General features: G+C 40.5%; 1 protein-coding gene across 1 annotated transcript; it reads left to right on the top strand.

The window, feature by feature from the left end:
• The first annotated feature begins 14,793 nt into the window (after window positions 1-14,793).
• On the top strand, window positions 14,794-15,390 carry LOC119657527 (larval cuticle protein LCP-22-like). The gene is made up of 2 exons (XM_038064470.1): window positions 14,794-14,954; window positions 15,031-15,390. The coding sequence occupies exons 1-2, from the start codon at window positions 14,943-14,945 to the stop codon at window positions 15,319-15,321; spliced, it is 303 nt and encodes a 100-aa protein (XP_037920398.1). The 5' UTR covers window positions 14,794-14,942; the 3' UTR covers window positions 15,322-15,390.
• Window positions 15,391-24,002: the final 8,612 nt, after the last annotated feature.

Below are 24,002 nucleotides of genomic sequence, written 5' to 3'. Positions count from 1 at the left end.
CCACGTATGTTTGTGGGCCGCTTTCCGCGCAAACCAGGTACTTTTAACAACCATTTCGTCTGACACTGCTAACTGAATAATCCGCAGTCCGTTACCATTTGTATTTTCGTGTAAGTTATGGGAGCCAGCGTATCGCCTGAATACCGGCTTCGTCCCTACTTAACTGTTGAAATTTCCAAGTATGATTTTGATATCATATCTGGGACAGGCTTCGAGGGTCCGCTCAACTGCTTCGTAGAAGGTATCCTTCTCCGACTCTGTAGTCTCCTCTGTACGGGCATGAACGTTAATGAGGCTTATATTTCTAAACTTGCCTCTAAACGCAGAGTGCGTAGCGTTTCGCTTATATTTTCAAAGCCGATAACAGCAGGTGTCATTTTTTGGCTGGTTAGGAAACCTACTCCGAGTACATGGTTTACTGGATTACCGCTATAATATATGGTGTAGCGACTCCTCTTCAGGAAACGGGTTTCTGTCCATCGCATCTCTTGCAACGCTGTTACATCAGCTTTATATTGGGACAGGATATCGGCTAGCTGCTCAGCAGCATTCGGTCTATATAAGGAGCCCACGTTCCATGAGAAAATGCGCAAATCGTTAATCCGTTGTCGTTGCCGGGTTCGTCGTTGTAGGATCCATCCTATCCGAGGCGCCTTTCGTAGCTCCGTAAAATCAGTTTTCCATGTAGGGTTGTCAGCCCAACCCCCAACTTGAAGGACCAGTTGGTACATTTTGTCCCGTTCTTAGGCGCGGGATACTCGCCTTCATCCTTCACCGTCTGCAGTTTTTCATAAAGAAAGAACTCCCAGTGGGAGCTGTGTTAGTTGAGCATGCGTTTCCCAGGTTTTATGCTCCATTGTGGGTACTAATCCACGTTTCGCCTTGGGAGCTATACTACCCTTTGACCATCCATAGCCCAAAGAAAATTGGCTGGTGATCGCTGTCGGTATAGCCTTCGCTGACTCGCCAGGATATAACATAACAATTGAGGAAGACCTTCTTTCCGAAACGTGTTAATATCACTTTCGTTGACTAGAACTATATCCAACTTTGTAAAAGCATCTAACAGACTGTACCCTTTGCATTTACTTCTTCGTTACGACTTCTAAAACCCCAAACATTGAAGTCACCACCAATTGCCTTAGTACTACATCTGCTGACGTTAAGAACAAGATTGTCAATCATATCCTTGAATTCAGACATTGTCAGACTTGGTGGGGCATAGCAGTTGTACACATATATCCCATTTATTTTCCCTGGCATAAGACTACCTAACTCACACTGACCGTTTGAGTATTGCCAAAGACCTTTCGAAAATTAATTGATGGACTGTGGTATTATTCCCAAGTGAGTTCTTAACTTGAGTGCGGAAGCCATCAATTTCGCTCAGACCAAACATGAGGTCACCCTTCAATTGCCTCGGGGCGAATTCTTATCTTCGTCTTGTTGTTTCTGTCACTTTGTCTGTCTGTCCGTGCAATTTTCTCTGAAACGCCTGTACCTTTTCACACTAAACTTATTGGGAAGGTGCTAACTATGAAAGCGCACGCTTGCAATTTTTCGTTTTCGTTAGCTTGTTGACGGACAAAAAAAGTAAAAGAAATACCCTAACCTAATTCTGCACTTTACATCTTAAAAAAAAAAACTAGTTCTAAAATTTAAATTTATTGTTAAGGCTAATATGAAAATTTATACAATTTATTTACCTTCAAGCAGCCCCCCAGTCAAGTCCCGGGATATTCTATTTTATTGCCGGCGACTCCCCTATCTATATGATACATTACCGGGCCGCCGGCAGAATCAAGAAATAAACTGTTCCTATCCAGATGTCCTGTCGTGAGACTTTTATCGAAATAACCGTCATTTGGATAGAACGGCTGCGAAACCTAGCGAAAGCGGATCGCACTATGTGATTCTGAATCAATCTAACGATAACTGTGTCGGTTCTCGGCACAACAGAATTTGGCCCGCTTATAACATAGCCCGACCACGAGAGCTCCTGCGCCAGACGCGTGCAAATGCATTCAAGATTACGGCGGTCTGCACGGGGCACTGGCCCATAGTGGACCATGCCGCTAGGCTTGGGATACCCTACAACTCGCATTGCCGAAGCTGGAGAGAAGGAAGGGAAACCCTCGTGCACTTTCTCTGTGATTGCCTAGCTCTGGCTAGATTCAGGCTGCGGACACTGGGTAAACTATTCTTTACGGACCTCAGAGAGATTTCTAGCTGCAGGGTGGGAGAGCTGCTTTCCTTCGCGAATGCTACGGCCTGGCTCTGAAGATCCGAGCCAGCTCGACTCTGCCTCCCTGCTCCCATAACAACAGTCACGGTCTTAGGAGTTTGTGGCATCAAAACGGCGCACCAAAGTGCTAATTGGGCTCCTCGGAGCGGCCACTGATACCTACCTAACCCCACCTCGGCGCAGCAGCAGCTGCATACATCACCTCATTAGTTACGTAATGTTCATAATTTGAAGAAACCGTTCTGTTAAACGCGCAGACATTTTCTTTCCAAGATCCTTGTTTTCTCCATCTGGGCAGCACTCAAATTCAACCAGATAGGACACCCGTTGGTGAGTACTGATCCAACCAGAGTAAGGTAGCAAATAATTTAAACTTTCGGCTAAAATATGGAGTATAGAAGAATCTTCGATGAGACATGAATGCCTTGCTTTAATGTACCCTTTAAATTGAAGACGTTCGTCAAGACGCACAGAACCATCCTCGTTGGCGACAATGTGGAAATCTCTCCCATTCCTTTTCAAGTTCTTACTGGTGTACGCCAAGGAATCGCGAAACAGAATCGGTTCACACTTTTGCGGATTGATTTTTATCCGCCAGCTGTTCGTGAAGAACTAAATGTCATTGAATATCCTCTGAAATGCAACTTGCATCTCAGTTACCTTCTCATGCGCCGGCTACCAAAACGTCAGAAGAGGCAACAACGACTTCTCCGGAGATTTATTGAACTCAAAGAAGTTAAGTAATACGCCGGCAAATGCTACGAAAAGTGTAGGCGGAGTCACTGTCCCTTGCTGCAATCCATTCAGAACATAAAATTCTCTACTGGTAGTGAGATTTCCATCTGTGATGACAAAACATTTGCTGTACAGCATGCCACACATCATCGCTACGAGGAGATTGAGAAATTCGCTCTTCAATTCTTCAAGAGTCTGAAGATCAGGCCCTCCAACCAGACGGTATCAAGGGTCTTTTTCATGTCTATAAAGCAAGTATCTACGCACTCACCATTGTTAATCCACCAGCAAATATCAGATGTTACCTTCATAGTTGCATATATTGTCCAGATCGAAATCCGAATTGCGAATTCGGCAATAATTTCTTGCTGTTGATATGCCCGTTCTAGACTTTCAATACCAAATCCTCAAATACCTTACTAATGTTAGGCAGCAAACTGATTGGGCGGTAACTCTTAGGACTGAATGAATCCTTCCCACTTTTTAAGATCGGGAACACCCCCCCCCCCCCCCATTGTCCTGGAAAATACCTGAGGACCACGTGGAGAATGCCATCTACACCAGGTGATCTCTTATTGTAAGGCAGGTTCCCTTGCACACAAAAAGGGGAGTAAAATGTTTTTCACAGAATATGGAGTATCAAATGAAAAAAATTGGTAAGTATTTTCTGTAACCGATCTTGATTTTGATATTTGAGGTAAAGGTGGGAACTACGGGGGCTGTAAATAGACCATTTTATTTACGGAACGATTCTCCAAAATCACCCCACTGAAAAATCTGAAAAAGATCGAAAAGCTGTCCCAAAATCAACTCCATATCGATATCTACTCAAATAAAGTTAATATGTAATAGATGAGGCATTCGATAGAGCCAAATGACGAAACCGATCACAACGAGCTGACCCTGTGAACGGGACAAAGGCTGAAGAAAAAACAAAAAAAAGAAAGTCCTATGTTTTTAAGAAATCAGTTAAAGACCTCATTCACACTAAAATTAAAAATTCGATCAAAAAAGTTTTACCCCCCGCCCCTTTTGCATATATGTGGACTACTTTAAACTCATCGTTTTGTTAGTGACTGCACACGTGGAGGTTTACAGTTCATACCCTCCCGCACGTATCAATAGGAGTATCCGTTTCTGAAAAAAGTGCGATCAACCGGTTTGAATAAGGTTTTACATAACATGAACATCATTTACAAAACATCTTTCTACCAATAGTACAGTCCTGGAATCAAAAAAAATTTGTTCCTATTATTTTTCTAGCATAATATATATCTGATTGATCATAAAATGCTGCCGGGGTGAACTAGCAATAATTGCCACAGCAAAGTAGAATGGCAAATAAGTCTCAGGGGGCAATAGATTTATATCGGAAAGGAAATTTGGTTCTATTATAACTTTGTTAGTGATAGCATGATTTCCATTAAATTAGTATTATGTCCTATGGTATTGTTAACTTAGGATGAAGTTCAATTTAAGTTTAGAATAACAAGTGAAGCAACATTTTGTTTCAAAAGCAAAACCAGAGTTTTTTCAATATTAACTAAATTGAAAAATTGAAAATTGAAAACTTCCAATTTTATTCCAAATTGGGGCAAGAAATGCAAATTTTAGCAATAAAAACTAAGGAAATTTTGAGAGCATGTTAGGTCATTCATTAAAAATTAATTTCAGAAAAATTCAATTTTTTCAGTGAGTGACATCGAAAAAATATGTATATATGTACATATATTGAGTAAATGAGTAAATTTTTGTTGGCTGATTATTTGAGACTATTTTTTTAGCTATTAGCATAGCAGTAAAAACTTCAACAAAAGTATCAGCTTTCATGTGTGAACTATGAAAAATTTAAAATTTCGTAGGCGTGCCAACGAGCCTTTTGTTGGTCGTTAACGGCTAAAGTTCAAGGTGTTTGAATTATTTTCTATGTTTACTTAACTTTAAAGGAATATTCATTTTTATCGTATATCTAGAGAGAAACAAAGACTTTTTATGGTAAATTGCTATGAAACTGGTGATTTAGATAAATCTTGTAGAATACGTTCCCATGAAATACGTGATGAGCTTCAGTTTCTTCTTAAACTTCTTTTTTCAAAATTTGCATGTACATATGTGCCTTTACCTCTAATATTTTGCAGTTTTTCGCTGAAATTTGACTGAGAATATTTGCGTGTTTGATGGCTAGAATGTAATGCGCATACATAGGAGACACTTTTAAAAGCTTCCGCCTCATGGTGCCATTATTGTGCGGCATTAGAAGCCCGCCGTTCAATTTATTGTTTGTCTAAAAAAAACTATTCTGCTGCTTAACATTCTTAGTTATTATAGTTTTAATAATAAATGCGCGTACGTTTTCGGGGACCGGAAAGGAACTAATGTAATACACTCATTGCTTAGAAATCCTATGGCGAACATGAACCAAAAGAAACACCATTGAATTTCTTTGAAGTTAGCTTTCCAGCAAATAATTTGCGACTTTCGCTGTTCATTGTTATATCGTAGGTCAGTTCTGATCTTTTGAAAGCCATCATACCAACTGCAAAGCCGTCTGCATACCTCTCGACAGACTCATATTGCAAATTGCAGATATTACATCCCAAATTTCCGCGAGATCAGACGAGCTTGCAAAGTATGCATATTTTGAAAGAAATAAATCTTAATGCGTCGAATTGGAGCACACGATTTTGATTATTATGAATTTATCGCTTTTTGAGATTTTGTAGAATGAAAGTCTTATTGAACATCCCGTTACGAAATTTGGTGGTAAAATATATAGGCATACATATGTACAAGTAATCTGAACTTTATGCATGCGATGAAGAAAATATATGGATCACTTTAAGAACCAAAGAACAGTCCAGTAACACTAGTTTACACGGAAAAATGTATATGTTTTCATAGATTCTAATCTTCTTTCAAAAATATTTAATAAATAATAAAAAATGAAAAGTGAAAAAATTATTTACTTTAGGTTGCTGTTTCCAAACAAGTTTGCGGCTTTGTATCTAACATTTTGTATGGCAACAATTTTGGAAGTCGATCAATAATTCTCCTAAGCTAAGTTAGCAAAATTAATTGCCTCTGCTTTGGAGACTCGTATGTTCAGTTCCTCGTCTCCGGAATCGGAGCTACTCGATAAGTTTATAAGTTTAGTAAATTCAAAAATGATATAATTTTATTTTACAACCCAAGCTTTCGTTACTTCCAATAAAAATCAGGAGTTCTTACATTGTGTATTGTACAATCTGGAAAACTTAAGATCTACATGATTCAGAAGTTGGAACAGTTCTATTTTTAAGATTTTGTGTCAAACAAAACCTAATTAGAATCGAGTCGATGTCTGTCTGTCCGTCTCTCTGTCTGTCTGTCACAGCCGATTTATTCGGAAACGGCTGGACCGATTGTCACGAAAATTGGTAAGATTATGTGATCTGTGGTTCGTTTTACATGCAGCAACTGGCGCCATTTTGTGTTAAGGTTAAGGGGGACTCCCCATACATGTGAAAGGAGGCTGCAAATTTTTTTTCATAGAATCTGGTCATATGGGGTATCAAACAAAAGGGCTCAATTAGTACTTTTCGAAACTGGTTCTATACGTGATATTGGGTGAAACATAGGGGAGTGAGGGCTCAAAATATGACTCCCAATAAATGTAACAGGTCCCATTCTCAGAACCTACCTAACCGAAAAATCTGTAAAAAATCACAGTGGTGCATCTCTACGTCTAGGCCTCAAAATACATCCGGTTCCGATATCTGCACAAATAAGATTAATAATAGTATATTTCCACACTTTAGAAATTTACCCGGCACCCCTCCCCCTTATGTTCATCTCAGAAGTACACAATGGCATGCATATAATGAACAACATAATGCACAGCTTGGTCAAGTTTGAAGAAAATCTAAGAATTATTAACAAAGTTATAGAGGGTAAAACTTTACCATTTTTTGTGAATTTCGTGCACATTACAACCTTCATGACGTCAACATCTTGATATGTGATGATAACGTCATCAATACCATAACGAAATGAATTCTTATGAATGAGGTCGCAAAGAATTTTTTTGTTTTAGTTTTTTAATCATTTGTATAGGAATATCAATTACTTCAAGCAGACGTGTGGGTATGTAGGTATATAGTATATGCGTGCTAATGAAGTTTACGGGTAGTATCTTATTCAGATAGATATATTTGTACATTAAGCCAGCCGTATCTAATATACGTACTATATGTGTACATATATATGCTTTTGTACACGAAGTAAATCGGAAATGTGGATACGACCAATTTATATACGTGTATATATATATATAAAGTATTCGGTAATAGGCAGTTTGTTTGTTTAGGATGAAGATAATATTCATGGCTTTAATATGTACGTATATCATGTAGTTTGGAAGAGAATGAATGAATGATGAAGGAATATGTTAGATTTGTAACTATATAGGAATACAAAAATGTGCGTTGAATTTCTTACATAAGATGAACACAAAACCTTTATACCCGAAGCGCGAGCTTGCGGTATTCCGACTTATTTCTTTCCTAGCTTTAGAACAGCAAACGAAATATTGTCTTCCTATTAAAAGTCACTTCCTCGGTCATACACATGACAGTGCTATCGGTACAGTGCTCCAAAACTTCCTTCCAAGTCCATTGCAGTAGAACTTGTGAAACTGCATCTAAAGCGGACTTTAAAAACAGAATAGTTTATACTATGTTGTGTAGTTGAAGCAAGTTACAAACTTTCTTCAACTATACAACATAGTATAATTAATTATTTTTTTTGCTGGTCTTCCTCATCCTCACATCCAGACTTCAAAGCAAACAGATTCTAATAATGGCGGCGAGAAACGAAGCTCGTACTTTTAAACACTGAGTCCACTCTAACATTCCAGCACACAGACTGGAAAGAAAGCATTCCCCATGAGACCTTCGCATTGGAATCAATGTCTTCAGTGAACGAATTGCGAGTTCTGACAGACTTTCAGGTGAACGACCATGAATACATCGCGTTCGGAGCGGTTGAAACACTTTTCCCACACGCACCAGCCTGGAAATCTCCCTGCGTGTGGAATGTAGCGAAGGGGAACATTGGCAGATTTGTAAAAATTTGTGGAACATGCAGCGACGCTCTGGAGTCACACTTCGGGAGGTGGTAGCGCCACTGTCAAAAATTGCGTTAGCAACTTGATAACGACGGTCTATGGGAAGATACCTTTTATTGCCGACTGCTAACCATTTCGTCCAGAGCAGAGACAACTCATGAGAAGCTTCCTCACTTCTGCATCCTGTCCCAAAAAAATTGGCGTTGGCCTAGCTTGGGTCTAAAATAATGGCGGTTTTATGTTGAATATAATTCACACCCAAACCATTTCATCGTACCGAGGGGTCCGTGGACAAGAAAAGTGAGAGTAAGCTGCTCTCCATATGGTCAGATATGACATGAAGTAGATGCGAACTTGGGATCCCACATATCTCAAACAGAAAAAAAGACGAGTGTTATAAATTTTGTCGTTTGGAACAACCTTTAGACGACTGGGAGGTGGCAAGCACCACAATGACAGGTTACGGATCAGCTAAAAGGAGGCTCCGTAAGATGATAAACGAAAGCTAATTTCGCTGCTGGACATGAGCTAGTCAACGGGGTAAACAGGAAACCGTGGAGATTCGGTTATGGTCACTTAAGGGCAAAACCACATTAGAAGGCTTATTTTTTGAAGTACTTTTAGGACTTTTTTAGTGGGATCAGGTGATTGGAATTCAATCAAATTTGGAAATTATATTAGTCATATTTTGGGGCAACTTTTGACAATTTTTTTAAAACATTTAAGCCACAAATAACAAAGTGACGGGGCATTAGTCGGCTAAAGTGCGTAACTATATTTCTCGAACTGGGGAATGTGTAGCGACTTCAATTTCAGTCTAAAACCAAAAAGGTTGCAATTTTAAATTACCAGCTAATTTTCTAAGAATATGAACCTCAATGCAGGTGTAAACAATCAAAATAGAAACTTTTGCGGCTTTGCAAAAACACGTAAAAAATCGGATATCATCTAAAATGTTGATTCATGTTCTTCATAGTTTGTAATGAACCTTAGGGAAATAGAAGGATCAGACCATCATCCTAAGTGGTCGAAAACGACGTTGAGCGAAGAGCTTTTCCAGCAACCTAAAAAGATGGCGAAATTGACCGTGAAGTTCCGTCCGCAAAGACTGAAGCTCCGTCAAAGTGCTCGGTTGACACGTTCTTGCACGCCTCTGTGCTAGCCAGGCTCAGGTATGGGGGGAGGGTCATTTGAGCACTTTGATCCCACACGTGTAATTAATACAAAATTGACATGTCTATACCGATGCATGGGTCCGCACCGGATTTCAAAATAGAACACAAACAAAGAAATTAGCGACGGCCTAACGATGAAACCCAGAACGCGAGCTAAAACTGGAAAATAAAAAAAACGGGTCGACCGCGAACGTGAAGCCGTGAGTCTCCGGACCCGACTGCCGCGATCGAGAAGGAAGTTCTACGAAGGATCACGATCCCGATCATGGTTTCTTCTGCCTCAAATCGTTATTGAATCGCGGCCCGTGAGATTCCCTCCAATCCTTGACATCCTCTGGCAATTATTGTAGAGGATGTCCCTAGATGGGGATGTCGAATTGATGGACCTCGGCGCAAAACCCAGATGTCTGGAGTTCCTTATTAAGGCAGGCCCAGACCGGATACCGGTTGCTGCGCCGTTGGTGATGATGATGTCCCTAGATGGGAACGTTTTTATTCGAGAGGTAGACTCCGGCTCCAGAACCACTTCTTGTTTTTGAGTAATCGGTGTAGAAGACGTCAATATATCCTGAAGCTTATTCTTCTGCTTCGTCCAAGTTTTCTATTCGTTTCAAGAAAACTTCAGATCTTCTACCAAACAGATGTATGGGGATCCGAGCATCGGAAGGCATTGCAAAAACTAAATTCAGTTCTCCGAATGACTCTCCCAATGCTCTGTGCCCCCCCCCCCCCCCCTTGGTTTCCCCATAGATCTAACCGAATTAGTCTATGAGCCGCTGTCATTGCAGTGTTCTGAATAAACAAATCCAAGGGTTAAAATTGAGTAATGCCGGATGTTGTGCTCATTTCACCGCTAATACCCAGGCACAGAGTTCTTTGCAATGTGGTGAGTTTACAGCGGATGCATAAGCGGATATCAGCCTAATCATAGCGATATGCATCCACATTACTACCAAAGGCCTAAGTCCGACGTTGAGGCAAAGGTCCGCCTACACAGCCCATAAGCTGTGAAAGCTCATTTCATCTTTATCTTTACATATTTATTCTAAAAAATTCCTTGTCTAGAATAACTATCAGATATTTCACTTCTTCGGACAGTTGAAGGGTTGTACCCCTGCTCTGTGGAAGGCAAAAACTATTCAGTTTTCTCCTTTTTGTAAATAATACCCTTGTGGTTTTATTTGGATTTACTGAAAGCCCGCTACACCATATATTATATTCGCCATCCAGTAAACCATGTGCTCGGAGTAGGTTTCTTAGTCAGCGAAAAAATGAAACCTGCTGTTATCGGCTTTGAAAACATAAGCGAACGGCTATGCACTCTGCGCTTGCGAGGCAAGTTTAGAAATATAAGCCTCATTAATGTCCACGCCCCTACAGAGAGACTGCAGAGTGAATGAACTACTCTGGATTGCAAATAGGGCCCAGAGCCAGCAATTGTAGTGTTATCACAATTGGCTAATATTTCTATATAGAGCTATCTCTAGGGGAAAAACTTTCCATAAGGGGAATTTGCGGAGCCTTCATGCTGCTAAACATAGCAAACTTTTCCTGACAGAACCAAACAAACAAAAGTAAATCTTAATCCTGTCGAAAAGCAGAAATAATTGTGAGCATTCTGTTTAATCATATTCATTTGTTGAACATATGTTCATTCGTGTACGTGAATGTCTCGCCTATGAACGCATCAGATATCAGGTTTTTAGTGCTAATGTGAGATTTTGCTTCACTCCCACCTCAGATTTCAGCCCCTTAAGGGGGTCATCCCGTGTGTCGGGTTGGAGAAATCGATTTTTTTTTGCATGAATTGTATCTATATATAATGGAGACTATGTGGGCAAAGGGATTTTCCGATATTCCGAGTCCTTCAGAAATTACAGGGTTAAACACGATGAGAAAGAGCATCGAATCGTTTTTTACCTGGTAGTTTTTTACCTGAGCCTTATAAATTCGAACACAGGTATAAATATAAAAAGATGGAAAACCAATCAATTTCTAAACTTATTTACTGTTTGGAATAAAAAGGATAATCCAGTCTAGAGTGAGCACTGAAAGGCGTTCAAATTATACTCAGTTATATTTTCTTGTAAGTATTGTGCTGTTTGTGTGTTCAATGATTTTTTTAAATGGATCGTACGAAGGGAGATCGCTTTAATGTTCAACGTCATGCTTGCACTAAAAAACGAGTATTTCATGAGAATCGATAGTTATCAGAGAAGAAAAAGGACTTCGCATCAACATCAGCAAAGAAACTTTTAGCAAGCATGAACATGGATGTTCCAATTGCGACAAGTTTTGTATATTGTATATTGGATTTTGCTGGAGTTTTCTCCGATATTTCTGCAAATTTCTGCAAATAATAAAATATACGTAGTAGTAAAAAGGGAATACGTAGGACTTATCGAAAAAAGAATGGGAACGCGGCTTAGAAATGCAAAGAAGAATCACAAAGGCATTGGTGGAAAAGGGGCTGGAAAACTTACTGATAAGGTTATAAACGACCTCACTACATTTCCTGGGCTGGCTATTGGTCGACACGCAAATTCAATAGAAGGAATGAAGCAAGAAATTTGGGAAACTTTCTTCCATAAATGTTCTACAGACGAAAATCCTCAGTATCAAAATTGTCCAGCAGGCGAGGACAGTTGGTGCAAATGACGCAAATATAATAATAATCGTTGGCGCAACAATCCATATTGGATCAGGGCCTTGAAGTGTGTTAGAGCACTTCATTCAAGACCGAAACGGTACACCACAGTACACTGTGGGAGGCAATGTGGTCAGCATTGCGCTCGCCCGAGATTATTACCCTGATTTGACTCAGGTACTCATTCACAGCTGAGTCGACTGGTGTCCGACATCCAGTCACGATAACAAATTCCTCTGCCCCCAGCGAGATTTGAACCGCGACCTTCCGCTACGACAGCCCAGCGCTCTAACCACTTGAGCCATCCGGACGCAAAGCGGAAGCTAAAGGAGAACTGGATAGTTTTCACCACGAGAAGGCACCTTTGACTGAAGAAGTTCAAACAGTCATCAAACCAATCTACGAAGATTTGTCACGAGATGATCTCTTGAACAGATGTTTAGGAGCAGAGACCCAGAATAACAATGAGTCGTTAAATGCATTGATCTGAACTTTCGGTCCTAAACACCTTCATTCTGGGGCCAAGGTCGTAGAAATAGCTACTTTTCTGGTTGTAATTATTTTCAATGAAGGATTCAATGGCATTCTCAAAATCCTAGTGACAATGGGATGTCAAGTTGGTCACATATGTCAGGTTTATGCCGACCGCCGTAATGAAGCGCGAATTTGGCGGTCCGAATGACGATCGACTGACCTCGCTAAAAAAGCCACAATTGACACCAGAGAGCAACAATCGGCCTTACAAGACTTTTTTGAAGAAACGGAGGGTGCTCTCTATGGACCAGGTATAGCAGATTAATGGTGAGTTAAAATTTTACTGTTGATAATCACATTTAAATTTTCAAATGCGTTTTTCTCGAAACTGCATCTTGAAAATCGGCTGCCACCATAGCTCAAAATCTATCCAACCAAATTCTTTGAAATTTTCACGACTTCTTTAATACATATTTCTGCAGTCCGTAAACTAGGATAATTGCAATCGGACAGGTAGTTTTTTTTATTCATAAAATAAGTCGCAAAAAAACACCAAAATCCAAAAAATTAAGTTTAAAAGCCCACCAAAAATTTACCTTTTAATATTTTCTAATTATCCTAGTTTGCGGACCGTGGAATATTGTCCATATTAAAATGCCGTTTAGGTTTTTTCCCTCAGATGAACATAGCGCCCTCCAACGTGGCAGCAGAAAAACACCTTTTTTTGGAGATGGGTGCATAAATTAACACCTATTCCAAAAATTAGCTACAAAATCAAGCTGAAAAATTTAGCACATATACTAGAGATATCAATAAATATATGGTGTAAAAATCACGTTTCTATCTTTATCCAGTCCTTCAAAATAATTTTTCAAAGAAAGGCAAAAAAAACGGCCTTCACACGGGATGACCCCCTTAAGCCTTTGTCAAGAGAGTATTCTGACTCAACATAATATAGAACGAGACATATTGATGAGAAATCGACAATGGCATTAGATAGGTCATACATTATGTTCCCAATGGCATCGTAACAAGCGGGGGATGAGGCTTTTGTGATACATGGAAACATTCTAGAATCCTACTTAAAACTTATTTAATGATGTCTTCAGTAAATAATCCAAAAAATATAAAAGTTTACAAGCAATGTACTCCACAAAATGGCCAATAATCAGCCTGATTTTGAAATTCTATCATTAATTTAAATATTTGATTTTTGCTATTACTCCTGAAATAAAATAAGGTTATCAAAATTTACAAATGAATGGAAGCTGGTTGGCATAAAAATCTTTAAACTATATTTAACTTTAATCCTCCCACTAACGATAAATTAATGCAATATGATTCATTCACATTGACATAGGAAATTCCGTATATTTCAAGGACTTACTCATATATCCGTCAAGCCCATAAACCGAAATGTAAATCACCAAGATGACATTATTAGAAAAAACACATTCCCAATTCATTTTCTCCCATTATGACAATAAACACAAAATATTTCATTGCGAATGACGTTCTAGCCAATGAACGTTAGACCGTAAATTATAAACTCGATCCGTAAGTTTAAGGCTGCACCGAACTATGACTTCATTTCACATCGAATTTACGACTCCAGATGCATCGAAAATTCCATGCAAATGGCAATTCTCACATACAATTAATCCGTATAGAAATGGAAGATAATCTGAAACGAATGAATTTAATTATATTCAAAGGCAATTAATCTAGTGTAGCCCGCTTCATGAAAATCGCTATCATCTTACAGATTGGGGTTACATTTCGATAATTAACGCCGTTTGCAACCCAGATTCATTCAAATTCTCAAATTAAAAGTAGTTGGATATTTAACGATAATCAGTGTAATACCAAATATTTATGTAAAGAGGGTGCAAATTCACACTCGCTCATTAATTAAATCAAGCAATAAAACTATTACGCTCTGTCTGACCCCATATCATATTTTGAAAACTGACCATGTAATCCCATCTCATTCATGGATTTCTTCCGGTGCTCTTTTTAGTAGTTTATGTTACAACCGTTTACGGGAATAATTATGTGTTACAGATAAACTCATCCAATTACATATAACAAATTTAACTTATAAACTTCACCTGTTCATGGCGTCGCTCATGTTCATTGCTGCTCATCGTTTTCTTTTTCAGTTTATTTGATTAATGCACAAAACTACTCCAAAATCAACATAAACCACTTAAACAATTAAGAGAGGAGGAGATGTTTTTTCTACTGGGAAGTATGTAGCCATGATTTATTATTTACGCGGTGCTTCTGTGGGTGGGCATACTTCAATATATCAAATCATGGCTGTTTTGCAAAATTATGAACTAAATATACATAATATAATAAACGATCTTGTATCGAAGTAAAAGTTACTGCCTTTGAAAAGACAGTACAAAGTAACGGTTTGAAATCCCACCTTAAAACGAATAAATTAAATTTTGAAAATTTCATATAAAAGATCTAGTTACTTGCACTATCAGCATCAGTTCCACTGAAACATCTTACAAACTAAGAGGTGTCCAAATCTTAAACCCAGAAATCACCATGTTCAAGATTGTAAGTTGACCTTGCTATCCATTAATATCGTTCACTAATGCAAATTAAATGCAATCTCCCACATTTTGTCGCATAGATCGTTTTGGCTGTCGTCATCGGATTAGCTGCTGCTCAGTACCGACAAGTATACAATAGCGCTGAAGCTGGCGCACAAATCCGTAGCTTCGCCAGTGATATCAGCCCCGATGGATCCTACCGATACTCTTTCGATACCACCAACGGAATCGCCGCTCAAGAGCAAGGAGTAGGTGGACATCAAGCACAAGGATCATACTCTTATGTCTCGCCCGAAGGTATCCCAATCCAAGTTTCCTACACCGCCGATGAATACGGTTTCCATCCATCTGGCACAAACATCAGACATTAAGTGAACATAGTGTTCGATTGTTTGGACACCTCAAAATTTTAATAAAATATTTATTTTTTTATCTTTAAATGCGGCATATTTTATTTGCATTCTTCTGTGATCGTCAGCTCTCTCAGCTTTTCATGGCTCAACTCAAAAGTCTTGCAGCGCCGAAGATTATCCAGCCATTGACGCTTTTCATCTAGATTAGAGATGACGGACGGTTATGCTACTTACGTAGGGCTTCTCAGTCTAATAGGCCACCCCACTCTTAATATTTATGTATATCAACGAGCAGAGCATTGACAATGTCAATCAATTTGCATTTCTAGGAATTTTAGTTTCCGCCGATGATGCCACCGAATTTGATACCACTCGACATAACAATGCTAGAACCGCTTTTTCTGCTTTGTCCAACATCTGAAAACGCAGCTTTTATCATCAACATCATGTGTAGAATATTTCGCGCTAATGTTCTTTTGTGCAGCTACATGTGGGTGCTGTTCAGAAGCTCCAAGCATTGTCAACACCTGTTTACATTACTATGTATCATCGTTGTAATCTACCCTGACATAATTTAGATCGACGAATTCATGTCCTTCGAACTTCTTAACACAGGGAATGCGGAAAAAAGTGGAAAAGTTCAGATAGCAGGAGCTGAGAGCTGCAGTTGTGAACGGTTTTGCATTGTCTTTTTGTGAGGAAGTTGGAGTACCATTACGACCGTTCTATTCATGTGTAAGCTAATATAATCGAATCCTGCCAAGGAGAGTCGCACTGCATCTTAGAAGAACTATTGTGCCCTTTTATTGATTATAGCATATATATTAACCCGTCATTCAAGGCTGTAGCCGCAGTTTCGGGGAGAAAGTGCGAACCTCCTAAAGATGATATGGAAGCCTGGAGAAAGGTGACTCTTCGGAAAAATAGAGATAGGAGGAGGATACAACCGGAGGTTATAATCATCTCCAACCGTGGCGAAGGGTCATATACTGACATCCTCAAGAGAGTGAAGGCAGACCCCGAACTTACCACTTTGGGAGATAATGTCAGCCTCATTGGATGGTCTCAGAAAGGAGACCTTATACTGGAGCTCAAAAAAGTCCAAGAATATAACGGCGGATAAATTCTTCACCCAAATTAGAAAGTCCTTGGGACATGAAACCGAAATCAGGGTTAGCAGACCTCGTGTGGAAGGGTATAGATGAGGTCACCATGATGGAGAAGGTTTGTAAGGCTTTGGAAAAGGAATTCGACCTCATAGGACTTCAATAGTCAGCGGTAAAGACGCTACGGAAAGCCTACGATGGGACACAAACCGTCATCATCAGTCTACCAGTCAAGGCAGGACTCAAACTGTTGGCAACAAGGAGAATTCAAATAGGCTGGGTTATATGTCGCCTTAAAAAGTAGGTATCGCTGATGCGGTGCTTTAGATGTCTTGGCTTCGGGCATATAGCGAAGGCATATTTCAGTGCGGATGACAGGTCGAAGCTATGTCGCAAACGCGAAGCGGGAGACCACATCAGCAAGGATTGTCGAGCAGACCAAAATTGCCTACTGTGCAAAGGAAAGGAGGAGGTGGACCATCTGTATATTGCAGGCAGCAGCAGATGCCCGGAATGCAGGAGAGCCCTTAACACAAATCGCAGATGAGATAGATAGAAATCAACCTCAACCACTGCGAGGCGGCTTCACTCTCGCAAACAATCCGAGAGAAAAACATCGATGTGGTCATAATTAGTGCGCCAACTTTTAAGAGGGACACGTTTTCCGCGGCCCTCAAACCCGACATACCCCCGAATGGTACGGCTAGAAAAAAAGTCACCCAAATCACCCAATAGACGACGGAAGCATAGGATGCTACTATGCCCAGAAGGCGATTGTTCCTGGTGGAACAACGAAATCGCAAGATTGAAAGCCGCATGTTTCTGGGTAAGAAGGCTTTTCCAGAGACTCAATTGCGTGGCCGCCTAAAAGAAGCCATTCGGAAGAGTAAAAAAAATTGATTCAAATAGCTGTGTGACTATGCCGACATAAACCCTTGGATTAAGGCCTACAGAGTGACAATGAAAAGGCTACGGAGACCACCCCACGCGACCTCTTGCAACTCCTGCAACAGATTGTTACCACTCTGTTCCCTCACCACGAAAATAAGCGCGAAGGCAAAAGGTTGTCCAGCTAAATGAGGATATAATATCTCCAGTAACCGTGGAGGAATTGCGGGAAATATGTGGTTGGATCGGTAACAACAAGGCCCCAGGTTTGGATGGCATCCCCAACCGCGCTTTGAAACTGGCAATAAAGACTACGCCCGAGCTTCTCACCAATATCTTCGAGGCGTACCTTAAAGAAGTAGTATTCCCCATCCAGTGGAAAAAACAAAAGTTGATGTTGCTTCCGAAACTTGGCAAGCCACTTAGAAATCCAGCATCATATCATCCTATCTGCCTGTTGAATACAATGGGGAAGATGATAGAGAGAGTTATCAATAACAGACTCCTACCCATCGTCAAAGCCAGCAATGGTTTATCGGAACGCCAGTTTGGTTTCCGGCGTGCCCGCTCTATGGTGGACGCAATTAGCATGGTGGTAAGCCAGGCAAAAGGCGCACTGATTTCTGGCGGTTGCTGTGCCGTGTTGGCGCTGGATGTCAAAAATGCATTCAACTCGGACAGCCGGAATAGAATTAGAGAGACGTTGGTTGACATAGGTGTCCCCGGGTATTCAGCGAATTTTGAGCAAAACTACGTCGCAGAGAAGACTCTCTGGTACGGGACGTATGAGGGCCCCAAAGAGTGCATCCTCTGATTTGACTCAAGTCGACTGGTATCTGAAGTCAATTCACAATACAAATCCCACTGCCACCAGTGAGATTTGAACCGACGCCTTGTGCTCTAACTACTCAGCTATCCGGACACTTCACTCTTGCATAGCTGATAAAAATTTTATTAATTTGGGATTAATGCGATACAGATGTAGGACATTAATTAGCCAACTAAGGAGATTTCTTTGGCTTCTAGTTGCCTGTTCTAGGACTGACGAGGTGATATTGAGTGGCTCTTTCTAACTCCTTGATCCAATGCCACAGTCCTTCTGCTCCACGAACAGAAAGCTGCTGGTCCCGATGGGCCCATACCCTTCCACTAATAATGGACAATATGAAATCTGTAGAGGGCTGGCAAGTAAATAATCGATTTTGTGTCTGAGACGTCCGAGTCATTTTCAGGGATAATCTAAGTAAGGAAAGGTGAAAGTTCCTCCTACCGACTAATGAACTAGTTTATACAATATGCCAATCGACTGTGTATTCTGGTAAACTTTTTATATCAGAAATTCTGCATCTGATCCAGCCCCGGGCCCCTCTAGTTCTTCCAACTGCTTATGGCTCGTTGAATCTGTTCTTCGGTAACATCTGCAAAATTATAGTCCGGGATCCTTTCATTGTATCTCTTCGATCACTCAAGCCAATAACATAAAAGTGAATCTTCTAATGCAACATGACAGTCAACCAATTGTATCACAATAGACAAGTGATTGTAGATTGAATTACGACATACTCGAGCTGCAATCTCATAATTGATTTAAGGTAGAATTCTCTGAGTTGCTGAATACAGTTCCGAAAATTCAATCCACGCTCTTTTGAATCCGTCCCAAACCTCAGCGGGGACTTCAGTCGAACGATGCTCCGGCGAGTACTGAAACTGTTGCTAGCTAATGCTACTGCTTCTCAACTCTTAGTCACCAGTTTCCGCGATGAACCTAAATCAAACACGCTCGTTGATTTAGGTTCATCGCGGAAACTGGTGACTAAGAGTAGAGAGGCGGTAGCATTAACAACACCATGCTGCACTGTTGGCAACAGTTTCAGTACTCGCTTGTTGATGGTGGCTGGGATCGCCTCGCCGTGAGCGGTACTATTCGGCTACCCGCTACATAGTTACGCACGCATATTGTAGGAAACGCTTGACAAATATTTAATGCACCAAGAGATAGCGCCTAGATGAGAATCGCCTCACGATTAGCGGTTTCAAGATGCTGTCTACTTCAGGAAAGGGACCCAGTTACCAAGTCAAACGGATCGCTTGCTATCTATTACGGGACTTCGATCCAATCAACGAGTAGTAAGGCTCTTGCAGGTTATCCGTACCGGACCTTAAATTCCTTTTTCTTCTCATTTCTGGTAGCGTCTTTTAACTAACTACCGGGTGTGGTGATAGCTAAGTTGCGCTGTTTCCTTACCTACCCCGTGAGACACTGCGTTGGCGGGGGGTAGTGTATTTCCACCGAATATAGTCATGTGAGGTATCAATTCAAATGCCTCGTTTGGTACTTTCCGAGGTTGGTCTTCCATATCGATATCGGCTCATATACGGTTGCTATTCGTCCCTTGGTGGGGCATAGCGCGTCCGCCAGATTTACGCACTGTTACACACGCTTCGAAACGCCCGCACTCCTCCTCTATTATTCTGCGCCAATTGTTCTTGGGGCGATCCTCTTGTTGGCCATTTTCGGGGAGTTAGTTCTAGTGCATGGTGTAGCTAGCAATGGAATTGTCGCCCACTCTTAATGTGTGATCTATCCATTGCCATTTCCACCTTCTGATTACATCACCCACGGGTAACTGGCCGCAATGATACGTCGCAAACAAGAGTTGACAAAGGCTTGGAGCTTTTGAATAACAATGATGGTCACTCTCAATATGCTTCTCCCATAGCGCACCACAAATAGAAAATTAGCATCGGTTAAAATAAAGTTAATAATTTTATGAACATTACTATATTTTAGAGTAAAAGACTCCTTTAAGTCCAATCTCGGAATCATAAAATTGCGGTAATAGATGCTATTATTTGGAGTAAGATTCCACGAAGTTTGATGGGAATTCTGCAGTAACAAAGTTATAATATAAAAGTCTGAGCGACTGAAGTACCCAAAAAGATCCCCCCACATACCCGAGCTTGGCTAGGACTGAGGCATGTAAATGCATTCCAAAGAGCACTTCAGTGGAGTTAAAGCATATAATGTAACTTCTTAGTCAACTTCACTACATTTTAGGTTATTAGGATAGCTCTGCCTTCTTGGTTAAACTTCACCAACTCCAATGGATTTTTGATCTCCGACCGACCGGATAAGCCATTACAATTTAAAAAATTTACTTCGAATGACCTGAGCTACCTTCTTACTGGTTCCCTCATACCCAGTTCCTCATAGAAGCCAGTGGTTGCTATAGATATCATTTGCACTACTTTTGATTGAATTGATGATTCCTCAAATTGTCTTGGATCCGCTACCACACCAGAATCGTAAACGAAAGAAGAAGCCTTAATATGGTGTTGAAAACGAACGTGAGCCAGTAGTGTATAATTAGGATGATATTTAGGTCGGCGAAGAACCTGCTTTTAGATGCCTCAATAATTGTAAAGATACAAAGTTAGCAATGCAGGGTTAGGGAAACTGGAAGGGCGACAAGTAGTTGATCCCAAAAACCAAATCCATCATGCGAAGAAATATCTAAGTGCGGATCTCAGATGACAAGGTTTTAGTCAGTCTTAAGACGACCATTAATATAAATAATTAGTGGATAGCGTTAAAATAACAAGGGATTTATGACGACTATAATATTTGGTGAAAAAAAGGATTATATTAAATACATAATCAAGTGTTAATTTTTCGAAGAAAATAATAACAATAATAAACTTATTATTTTTTCTTCGAATTCAAAATCGGTAGTTAACTCACTCCGGAATTCTCATGCCTGAACTTGAGCAAATATGTTTTCATAAGACTTCCCTCTAGGAACAAGAAAAAACATTGAGGCAAGCAGTCCAACATAGTAAATTGCAATTATAAAACAAAACCTTATTAAAATCGGTTGAATGTCTGTCTATCTGTCCGCCCGTGTGTTCGTCTCTCCGTCTATCCGTCTTTTTTCTTTCCACGAGGTGGAAATCTTTCAAAGACACTGGTCTGGACACACCAGCGTGTGGGACTTTGACTCACTAAAACCACCCCCCGACTTCCTCCCTGCCCCGCAGGGGTATTGCATCACGGAGCGGAATCAGTTCCTTCTAGCTTAGTCACCTTTCTTCTATACGCGGCGCAGTTTGGTTTGGATAGATGCAATCATGAAGTTGACCGCATCCTAACTTTCTTGATGTGCTACCATTTTGCCACCAGATTTTCTGGTACAAGCACCTCTCCTAGAGTCTCCTCTAGATTCCTCCTTTCTTCCACAAATCTCGGACAGTGGAAGAATACATGCTCTGGGTCCTCTGGGACTCCATCGTAATTTGGACAGTCGGGTAAGGTCTCCAATTTAAACCTGTGCGGGTATTGCCGATATCGTCCATGCCCCGTGAGAAACTAGGTGAGATTATAATTAACATCACCGTGTCGTCTCTCCAACCACTCATTGATGACAGGAATGAGCCTGTGAGTCCGCCGACCCTTTCCCGAGCGTTCCCAATGCTCTTGTGATCTATTTGTGGATCTCTTCCTCTCAGCGTTCTTCATCTGCAATAAGGAAGAGATTGACTTCGCGTGGTATACATTCGCACACCCCATCTGCCAAAATATCAATCGGCATCATTCCAGACATGACGAATGCTGCATCATCTGAGACAGTCCTGAAGGCAGAGCATACCGTCAGAGCTGCCCTCCTGTATACTACCTTCAGTTTGCTAGTATTAACTGACATCCGCAACGCCTCGCTCCAAACTGGGGTCGCATAGAGCATGATTGAGGTCACCACCCTGGCTATAAGCAACCTAGAGGTATGCCGTGGCCCTCCCAGGTTCGGCATCATCCTCGCCAGGGCCATACTAGCAGTGGATGATTTATCAGAAACATACTGTACGTGTTGCTTATAGCTGAGCTTCCTGTCTATCACCACCCCCAAGTTTTTGATGGTCGGCTTGGAAGTGATGATATGATTCCCGATTCTAAGACAGGCGTAATTTCTCTTCCGGCGCTTCGTGATGAGGACCGCTTCTGTTTTTTCCTCCGCAAGCGTCAGACCAGAGCTCTCTAACCAGCATTTGACAGCACTGATTGCCTCGCTTGAGTATAACTCAACAGCTGTCTCTCTGTCTGTCCATCTATCTGTCTGTCTATCACATGCATTTTTCTCGGAAATGATTATAGCGATTAACACCAAATTTGGTTGAAAGGTGGGAACTGTGAACATGATGAATCACACATACAGTCAGTGACATCATTTTACGTTGAATTTAAGGGGGGTCCCCATACATGCAAAAGGGGAGGGTACAATTTTTTTTCATCAAATATAGTCATGTGGGGTATTAAATCAAAGGTCTCGATTAGTGCCTTTTGAAGGTGGCCTAGTTTTGACATTTGTTGGAAAGGTGAGGAGTGCGGCGGGTTGAAAGGGAGTACATAATTGAAAGTCAATTCCTAAAAGTTGTCAATATACTATTAGCAAGTTTCTTTGAGCAGATATCGGAATGGGACACCTTTTGAAGCTTAAATTTCGCATAAGTGTTTTACACAAAACCTTAAAAAGGGCTGAAGAGAAGTAGATCCTTCGTAAATGTGACTTTAACATTTCACGCGAATGTCAATTATTCTCTTTAGTTATGACCTTTGGATCTCGTTTGAATGACTTTGGAAGCAGTAAATTTGCACGAAATTGCTACGTTTGAACTGCTATAACTTTGGCGCTAATGGTCGGATTTTCATGAAATTTGCCATGTGCTAATTAAATATTGTCATCTATGTTGGCGCGATGATAGTCCAAAGGGGGTTTTCCCAATAAATTTCTAAAAGTTGGTAGTATACTGTTAGTAAGTTTATTTGAGCAGATATCGGAATGGAACATATTTTGAGGCCTAAATTTAATCTAAGTACGCCTTCCTGTTTTTGGGTTGTGCATTTTCCGAAAATGAGTCTTGTCTGACTTTAAATGCGTACATTTTGACTTGTTACTCGCGCACTGTTCATTTGATAGTCCACATGACTATATCCGATGAAAAAAAAATTTTACATCCCCCCCTTTACACGTATGAGCCCCCGTTTAAATTGCACGTAAATTTATGTGACTTACTGTGTGCGTAGGATTCCATAGTTCCCATATGTCCACCAAATTTCGTTCGTTCTGGAGAAAAGTGCGTGTGGCAGACAGACAGACATGCAGTGAATTCTTTTGTTTTACACAAAACTTTAAAAACAAATTTCATTGTCTACCGCAAAATATACCTGTCGTGACTCCCGACTTCCACGAGGTCGACATGAGGACGCCATTTTAAGAACATTTTCACACAATGCGGACAAGCAGATGGTCCTGCGCCTCAGTCGATTTTCTCGGATGTCCGGTACACTTCTTTCATCCAACGGGTGTCTTACATCAGTTGCTAGTTCAAAGGTCTCCACGTTCACGGGCAAGTGTTTCCTAACAACAGAATAAATCAACAATAAACTAAGAAAATTACTATGAGTACATTTTTCCCCGATAAATCAACTATAAATTCGAAAAATTATTTTGGGCACGTTTTTTCCGCCCTAAAAATGAAGAAAATACTGAAAATGACTACTTTGTGACATTTTTTCAAAAATTCAAAATCATCTTATTCTATATAAAATATGTTAATAAATCATTTATAATAATATAATTAAAAATACAATCATTTTTTAAGCGGAAAACATCAATATCGCAGTAAAGTGCGTAGTTTGGCATGCTAAATGTA

Source organism: Hermetia illucens, chromosome 5, assembly GCF_905115235.1.
Source record: "Hermetia illucens chromosome 5, iHerIll2.2.curated.20191125, whole genome shotgun sequence".
In the NCBI taxonomy this organism is placed as follows: domain Eukaryota; kingdom Metazoa; phylum Arthropoda; class Insecta; order Diptera; family Stratiomyidae; genus Hermetia; species Hermetia illucens.
Note: the sequence above shows the minus strand (reverse complement) of the source record. Positions and strands in the feature narration are given on the sequence as shown.